General features: G+C 36.9%; 1 protein-coding gene across 1 annotated transcript; it reads right to left on the reverse strand.

Annotated features, from left to right (window-relative positions):
- Nucleotides 1-768: 768 nt before the first annotated feature.
- Nucleotides 769-4,457, reverse strand: LOC113310719 (phenylalanine ammonia-lyase 1-like). Its single transcript, XM_026559475.1, has 2 exons — nt 3,926-4,457; nt 769-2,718 (listed from the first exon to the last, which is right to left on the reverse strand). The coding sequence occupies exons 1-2, from the start codon at nt 4,303-4,305 to the stop codon at nt 963-965; spliced, it is 2,136 nt and encodes a 711-aa protein (XP_026415260.1). The 5' UTR covers nt 4,306-4,457; the 3' UTR covers nt 769-962.
- Nucleotides 4,458-9,359: the final 4,902 nt, after the last annotated feature.

Raw genomic sequence — 9,359 nt, forward strand, 5'->3', positions numbered from 1 at the left:
GGTTATGTTATGTTACCTAAAGATAATATGGTTGTAATATATTATGGTATTATGGTATGGCCTTTATTATGGTATGATGGTATGGTCTTTATTGTTATAAAATTAGTAGTGCAATTCATATGTTATGCTTACATAAAGCATTTTACTTTCAAATTGTTCACGTAGAGCATTTTCAATCAACGGCTGTAAGCATTTACTCCGGCGACGTGTCCCAATTTGAGACAATGGTCACAGAAGTCAAAATGGGAAAAGGTAATATTGTTTTGGTAATTTCACTGAATATCACGTGCGAGTCACGTGCTTACTTCTTCATCTCAGTCCGTCAGATCTTTCGCATACGTGGCAACATCTTAGCGGTTCGGGGTATTTTTGTCTTTTTTGGCACGTGAGAACTCGCACACGCGGAGTTAACTGAAATTTCTAACAGTGGGGCAGTTTTCCAACTTTTTTTAACGTTGGGGCAGTTTTCCAAGATTGCAGTCCAAATTGGGGCAGTTTCCCAATTTTCCCTATAGATATCCCAAGAAGAACAGGGGTGGTAGGCACATATGAGATGACAAGCCTGCTGATTTTCTAACAAATGTAGGCACAAAGAAGAAGCTATCATAGCTAAAATTATTGATCATCATAAAGAACCTTGAAGGATGATCGAATAAGATAACCAATGACGATGCTAAAAGTTTAGTTTGATACTGCACTATGATTTTACTTGAACCGGCTCTTATGTAACACCTCTTCTTTTTTTAAAAACAAATTATCACAAGAGAATAAAGAAAGAAAATTTGCTTTATTGATTAAACACAGTTTTACACATATGTCTAATTATGGACACCAACAAAAATACAGTAGAGTATATTATGAATTACAAACCACCACTTAACAGTTCCGACTTCAGGTTTTAGCCAAAACATAAAAGAACATGTAAAAGACAAACAGAAAAACGATCATTTTCAAACAAATTTCTAACTGATAGGCAAAGGGACACCATTCCATCCCTTAAGACACTCAAGCAATGGATCGATGATTTTACCTTCGCAAATTGCATTAAACACCTTGTCGAATTCTTCCCCTGGTGATCGAACTTTGTCTCCGGTAAGCAAGTCAGTAGCTAATTCCTCCCTCACGAACTTATAGATTGGATAAGACCTGCATTCCGTAATCCGGTTTGCTGTCTTCAACATTGGACTTCCATTCTCGTATAAACTTCGGAGATTGTCAACCTCTTTGGGCAGAAGAATGTTTAGTTCCTTCTCGAAAACGCTAATCTTTTGAAAGATTGAAGTGTTTGAATTCTTCTCATCTTCATTGTTTTTCAATGCGTGTTCAACTAGTACTTGTCGGAGTTTTTGCATCAAAGGGTATGTGAAACTGCATGGGTCATCGATGTAGGTAAAAACATGTTCATTGTCCACGACTTTGAGTAGATCTTTTTCGCTGAATCTTGATGGATGAAGCTCACCATTAACACCCATTGTTAAAACCTTTTTTGCTACTTGGCTAATTATGTTCTTCACAGTGTGCTTCATGTTTTCTTCCAAATGCCTCAAATCAATAGCTTGGCAGAGTCCAACCAAGAATGTTGATGACATAAGTTTCAATATGTCAATAGCTTCAGCTGTTTTTCTAGAAGATATCAAACCCAATGAATTCACATCTTGGTTATGTTGTTCTGCGCTTTGAACATGATTAGTAACAGGATTTGCTAAGAATTGTAGCTCGGAACAGTAAGAAGCCATTGCAATTTCAGCACCTTTAAACCCATAATCCAAACTAGGATTCCTCCCGCCGGACAAGTTTGAAGGCAACCCATTGTTGTAAAAGTCGTTAACAAGCTCAGAGAACTGTGCGAACAAAAGTTTACCAATTGCGGCAATTGCCAAACGAGTATTGTCCATCGAAACTCCAATTGGTGTTCCTTGGAAATTACCACCATGGATAGCTTTGTTTCTTGAGACGTCAATCAATGGGTTATCATTAACTGAATTGATTTCTCTTTCAATGGATTTGGTTGACGTTCTAATCACTTCAATCTGAGGACCTAACCACTGTGGAGAAGTACGAAGAGCATAACGATCTTGTTTTGGTTTTTGCAACGGGTCGATTTCGTGTAACTTCTTAGCTTCTTTGACATACGAGCTACCATCCAAAATATGTTCCATTATAGCTGCAGCTTCAATTTGTCCGGGGTGATGTTTCAATTTATGTGTCAAATGGTCGGTAAACTCTGGCTTCCCCTGCATGACTTCGGCAAAAATTGCCGAAATGACTTCAGATAAAAGAGCTAAAATGTTGGCCTCAAACAACACCATGGAAGCTAACCCAGAACCAACAGCGGTGCCGTTAACCAAAGCCAGACCCTCTTTAGGCTGTAACGCGAAAAAACCCCCATCAATACCAGCTAATGAGAAGGCTTGTTCTGCATTGAGTTCTTCTCCATTAGGTCCAACAGCTTTGGAATTGAGACGACCAGTTAAGAGACCAGCAATGTAAGATAACGGAACGAGATCGCCAGAGGCCGTGATGGTGCCCCTTAGAGGTAAACAAGGAGTAACATTTTGATTGAGGAATTTGGTGATGGCCTCTAATATTTCAAAACGGATTCCAGAGTAGCCTTGTAGAAGTGTGTTGATCCTTACTAGCATGGCTGCCCTTGTTGCTGAGTGCGGTAATATGTGAGTGGAGTCCTTTCCATTCCCGAATATTCCAGCATTCAAGAATCTGTTGCATCAAAAGGAATTTAGCATTGTCAGATAAGATTCTAACTTTTGTACACCCATTTTGTAAGGTGGTGGGTGATACATAAAAATAAATTTTAACCACCGGGAATGATTAATTTGGTCAGATTTCATTGTCAAAACTCTACATCTTTACCTACTTCCATACAAGTTCTATGAAAAATCCATTGCTAAAAAAAGGAAAAACAAATCGAGATTCGTAATTGATATTCCTACATCCTGTCAGGAATGTAGAGAATAGAAATCTTATTAGGAATGTGGCTATAAATTGGCTCGAAATTTACCCAGAACAGAAATCTCCGGATTTCTCGCACTGAGTTAATCATTATTGTTTCAAAAACTAATATCGAAGCCAGTCCAACAAACTGTTGGCTCTGAGGTTAGTTTAACGGAAATGGGTCATTTGTCCAAATATTTTTAAATCACGGTTCAAATGGACGAGTAAAAAATAGTTTGGGTGAAATGGCCAAAAAAAATAAATAGTAAGGATGAAACTGGTTTCATCTTAGCTTAAATTTAAAAAATAGTAAGGATGAAACTGGATATATCCTGTGTAAATTAAAAAAAAAATATATATATTTGAAAATGGGCACGATGAAACTGATTACATCCTGCCTATTTTTACATTTTTGTCAATTTAAACAGTATTAAAATCTAACTGTCCATTTCACCCAGAAATTGTTGATTTTGGCCTTTTTAACCAAATTTGTGTTAGTTTAAAGGATTTGTCTTTACGTGCAAAGAGCTAAGACGAAAACGTTTCAAATTAGAGGTTACAGAACTATGCCTAACAGCTGACATGCATTTTACATGTCCATAACCGTTTCTTATCCCATGATAAGATCGCCAAATAAGCAAGCAGTAAGCAACCATCAAAAATGATTTTCTACAAATTCAATGAAATCGTCAATGGAGAAAAAAAAAAACTTGGATTTTTGGATATTAAAGAAGCACTTTTAGGGAATTAATAAGTCGGATCGGATTGTTTGGAAATTTAGAAATAAAGCATACATGCACCTATAAAGCCTCAAGTGTCCCGGTACCAAAAAACTATCTGGCAGTAAAACTATACATGAAAAGTGATTAAATCATCAAGAGAAATTCCGAGATTTTCCGAATGAATAAATCTAGAGATTGGTCGCGAAAGTCGGGTTTTGTTGCAGGAGAAATGAAAAATAAAAATGGTTTACCTAATAAGCTCAGCTTGAAGAGCGCCTCCTTTGTTAGTTCTTCTATGAGAAGTAGCACCAAAACCAGTAGTAACACCATAACTATCCGTTCCTTTATTCATACTTTCCATAACCCAATCACTACTTGCCTTGACTCCAGGCCTAGCAGCTTCTGACAATTCGACTCTGATACTGGATGAACCAGCGGCAGCAATGGCAGCAACTTGAGATATAGTCAATGACTTACCGGCCAGACAAACAACCGGTTTTCGATATTCTTCGACCATTCTCTTAACTTCATCTAGATGGCTTCCTTTTAATGATTCTGCTGCCATTCCCCAATTCAATGGATCATTGTTGATACACAGCTTAATTTCCTCCTTATTCATTTGGCTCTCCATTGATATCTATAAGTAATTACTTTCCTTCTTACAAAATACAGCTAGATTGAGAAAAAGAAGAAGATCAAATGGGACTTCTAAATTGCTTTGAAGATTGAGATTGATGAAGAATTAGAAAGCTTGTGATTTTGCCTTCTGAATTTGGAGTACATGTTTTCTAGTGTATAAATAGAGGAGGGAGGAAGGAGAGAAGGGTAAGTCATAAGTGCGTTGGTGTGCCATTCATGTGGGTTTGGTTGGTGGGGATGGAAAGACAAGAAGGTCGTTGAAAATCAACTATGGCTGTTAGATCTACCGAGTGAGAAACGTGCAACCTTTGGATTTGTTGGTATGAATATCTTATAGTAAAAGTTTAGATTAGAGACATACCTCATTCATTTGTGTGGAGCAACGACACAAATGAAAGGTTTGGGATCTTTTTCTTCTTGTGTAAGGGAATAAAATTTAACGCCATAAACTCCAAATACCACACATCCAAAGTGTCAACTATTGAACACAGTGAAATTAGGAAGAAGGTAGCTGACATTCTGCATGACAATTACATGGCAAAGCGGCAGCATCCATGAATTCTCAACATCAAATCTTCCTTGTGTCTAGCTATTTAGTACAATAATTTTGAATATTTTCAATTATTATGCATTCTTTCACGGGTGGCTTCTTGTACGTGAATCTCCAGGCTGTCCACGAGGAGTCTGTTTTTCCGGTCCTGAGAATTTAACTCGTGTTAGTCATGTATCTATTGAAAATCTACCGTGGAAAAAACCAGTGTAATATATCTGATTTTTTTCAATCATTACAGAATCTTTCATGGGTGGTTGATTCTACGCAAATCTCCAGACTGTCCACGAGGAGTCTATTCTCCCAATCCTGAGAGTTTAACTCGTGTTAGTCGTGTATTTATTGAAAATCCTCCACAGAAAAACTCAGTGTAATATATCTGATTTTTTCAATCATTACACAATCCTTCAAGGGCGGCTGCTTCTATGCAAATCTCTAGGTTGTTCACGAGATTTCCAATCCTGAGAGTTTAACTCGTGCTAGTCGTGTATTTATTGAAAATCCACCGTGGGAAAACTCAGTGTAATATATCTGATTTTTTCAATCATTACAGAATCTTTCATGGGTTGCTGATTCTACGCAAATCTCCAGGCTGTCCACGAGGAGTCTATTCTCCCAATCATGAGAGTTTAACTCGTGTTAGTCGTGTATTTATTGAAATTTACACAATCTTTCAAGGGCGGTTGCTTCTATGCAAATCTCTAGATTGTTCACGAGGAGTTTATTTTTTCAATCCTGAGAATTTAACTCGTGTTAGTCGTGTATTTATTGAAAATCCACTGTGGGAAAACTCAGTGTAATATATCTGACTTTTTAATCATTACACATTTTTTCAAGGGAGGCTGCTTCTACACAGACCTACGGGTTGTCTATGAGGAGTCTACTTTTGCAATCCTAAGAGTGTAGTTCATGTTAGTCGTGTGTATCTATTGAAAATCCACCAAAGAAAAATTCAGTGTAGTATGTCTTGAATATTTACAGAGGTGTGGTTTAATCTGGGTTGTGAATACTCTAGGTGATATATGCTCATTTTCGAATCAAGAGTTGTATGGAAATTTTTTGATTTCACACCTGCAAAGCAAAGATTAAACACAAAAACAAGGCAATTTCTAAGCCACAACCAGACCGCTCTTTTTAAACGTGGCTTTGCCCTAAGTATTGTGCAAGCTGGTCTTTCTTGCCATGACGCCTCCAAGATAAAACATCCTGGAAAAACTCTCTTCAATCTCACACATGTACACAATAAAAGATCGAACACATTCACTTTTTCTGTTGTTGCTCAGAAAAATAATGTCTCAATTCTTAGAAAAACAATGGTGAAAAACTTGTATCTTTTCCGTTTTTCAAAACGGACTTTTATAACCGCGTAATTAGATACGAATTAATGAGAGAATATTTTGGTTTTAATTATTATTATAAAAAAATTCTTTCAGCGTAGGTCACAAAACGTTCGCAAAAGCGTTTCCAAAATTAAATCAAATTAATGCGTAATTAAATATATTCGAAAATCTTTAAAAAAAAAATAACTTCAAATTGAAGAGAGGTATCTCCATTGTAGTTTATTCCGAATTTCGGTCCTTCTTGGTAGGGACCGAGACACTGGTGCAACTTTATCTCTGGGAGATCACGGTAAAAATCTCGTGGTAACTACCAAAACTTTGTTTCCGAATTTCATACATGTAGTATGTATAACAAACATTTTTCATACATTTTCCATTCATATATAAATATAATGAAATACCATGATAAAGAAACAAATCTTAAGACAAAATTGTAGAAAACCCAAGTGCAAATTTCTAAAGCTTCAACCGAGTTTTCTGGCCAGTCAATCGAGATTTAACCGAAATTTCCGGGAAATTCCGTCTCAGCAAAATTAAATATTTCGTTACCTAAATACCGAAATCGAAATTTCCGGCGAGATCTCGGCCATTGTCTACAGTGGGTATCTCTCAAGACCACATTTTCTCGAATAAAAATGTACGGGGAGATTTGAGATTTGATCTTTTGACCTCACCCTCAAAACAGAAAAACCTCGTACTACGGGCCAAATTTAATGCTAAATATGTTTTTATAAAACATATAATCCACACTTCAGCAGACAATTCAAATTTGAAACACAAAATTGGTTTAAAAGACCAAAATCAACAATTTCTGGGTGAAAATGACATTTAGATTTACTGTTTAAATGGACAAAAATGTAAAAATAGTAAGGATGTAAACAGTTTCATCCTACCCATTTTTAAATATTTTTTTTATTTTTAATTTACATCAGGATGCATCCAGTTTCATCCTTGCTATTTTTTAAGTTTAAGTCAGGATGAATCCAGTTTCATCCTTGCTAATTTTTTTTGTCCATTTCATTCATACTAATTTTTACTCGTCCATTTGAACCATGTTTTAAAAATATTTGGACAAATGATACATTTTCCGGATTTGAAATGGTAAGTACATATGTGGATGTATAAAATCAGTATAGCATCTGACGGGTAATCCTCGACTAACATTCTCTGTTTGGTGGATAAAAGTAGGTACGATATGAAAGCATGACGCATATCTAACGCAATATATCCCTTTTTTTTTCTAATTTATTATTTTTTTTTTAGCCCGGACTTGGGAGTAGTCGGGACTACCAAAACAAAAAAATGCGTACATGTACCAAATGCCCTTTCGAGGCTTTCTAACCTGTGGAAAAATTCTTCCGCGCTTATGTGAGTGAGTGAGATCATTAAACTAATGAAATCCGAATATCAATTCAACTGGTAGTTTTCATAATATACCCAATCTATCAATTTATTTTAGGTGAAGTTTTGTTATTACTTTTAGTTTTTAAACGACAAAATTGGGATCCAGGTAGTCGTGTTTGAATTAATCCTTGTGAGTTTGCCTCGTTAATTATTCTAATATAATTGACAAATATTTGAACCTTATTTGAATCAAGGTTCGAGCATTGCCGATTGTGGTTCCTTCCATTGGACATGGTCTTGCTTCCTCGATTACTTTACACACGTTAAACATGACACTTGCAATTTCCTGTACCCTCCTAGTCCAAGACTCCAAGTTGAGTCTGTTTGACGACTTACATGGCAACTGTAAAGAATAAAGAATCATTAACAAACGTGAAACTAACACTGCACTGTACAAGGTTGGTTGGTGTATATGTTGACTACCAACCAACCCATTGGCATATAGAACGTGGTCTAACTACGGATGCATGATTTTCATGAAATGGGTTGCAAGTAAAATGATGAATTTCACCAACCTACTTCATGTCCTTCACATTGCGTATTCACAAACGTAACTCTTGTGATGCATGCGTTGATCATCTTTACCTAAGTTAGGGTTTTCTTTCAAGATAAGATAAATAATTAGAGAAAGATGAATTTAAGCTCAAAGGGAAATTGACAAATAGGTGTTGGATGATCCATTAAAAAAGAAGAAGAGAAAATTGGCAAAAGCAAAATGAAAATGGATGGATGAGGACGAGGAGGAGGAGGATAAGGCAACAACACATGAAGTGTTTGATACAATTTTTTTCTTTGGTGTTTGGTACAAAATTAAGATTTTTCCTTTCTACCAACCAACCTCACCCACTCATTCAACGCAGTGACCATACCTACAACATGAAAGAAGAGTTGGAAGAAAAAAAAAAACTCAGTGTGAAAAATAACCATAGTACAGACATCACATTATTAGTTTACCTAGAAAGTGTATACATATTTCCTTTGAAACAGTTGGGAAGTTATACATGATTGTATGCACACCTTTCATCATCCACCACGTGTATAGAAAGAGACACGTGGAAGGCATGCAAAATAAGATATCAAAACATGATAACAAGCATCTCATCAGAAGATGTCACCGGTCAGCAGATCTGACGGTCAGGGACAGAGGATCACAGAGATATGATGGCTCAGAGGAGCACCAGATAATACTCCTTGGGTGTTATCACACCCAATCCCGAGGAAGATCCCAGATCAACGGGCGAGAGGAAGTTTGGCTGACACAGATGTGACCAGAAAAAGAGACACTTGTCTGACACGAGTAGACATCCATCTACCCGCATTAAATACCAAAGAGATATACACGTGTCAGTCAGCTCGTGGAAGAGGCGAGGATAACCCTTCGTATTCAAGCTCAGGCCGCAGCATATGCCGAAGACCTCTGCGTGATAGGCACAAAGCACAAGAAGATAAGATTACAACGGCACCTCAGAAATGGGACCCACGTTCCAATCCTATAAATACCCTTCTCCACTAAGAGAGAAGGGGTCGACCAATTGAGAGCAATTATAGGAGAATATAGGAGAGAGAAATAGGAAGAGTAAGTAATCCCCCTACTTCCACAGACCTGTGTATACTCTAAAGTCATTCGACTATCTTTGTAACCATTCAATACATAGTGAAACACCAACCCCGTGGATGTAGGCCTTAGTGCCGAACCACGTAAATCTGTCTTATTTACATTTCAACACCTTACATTCAGCGTTAAACTTCATA

The sequence above is a fragment of the Papaver somniferum genome, chromosome 9 (assembly GCF_003573695.1).
Source record: "Papaver somniferum cultivar HN1 chromosome 9, ASM357369v1, whole genome shotgun sequence".
Taxonomy (NCBI): Eukaryota; Viridiplantae; Streptophyta; class Magnoliopsida; order Ranunculales; family Papaveraceae; genus Papaver; species Papaver somniferum.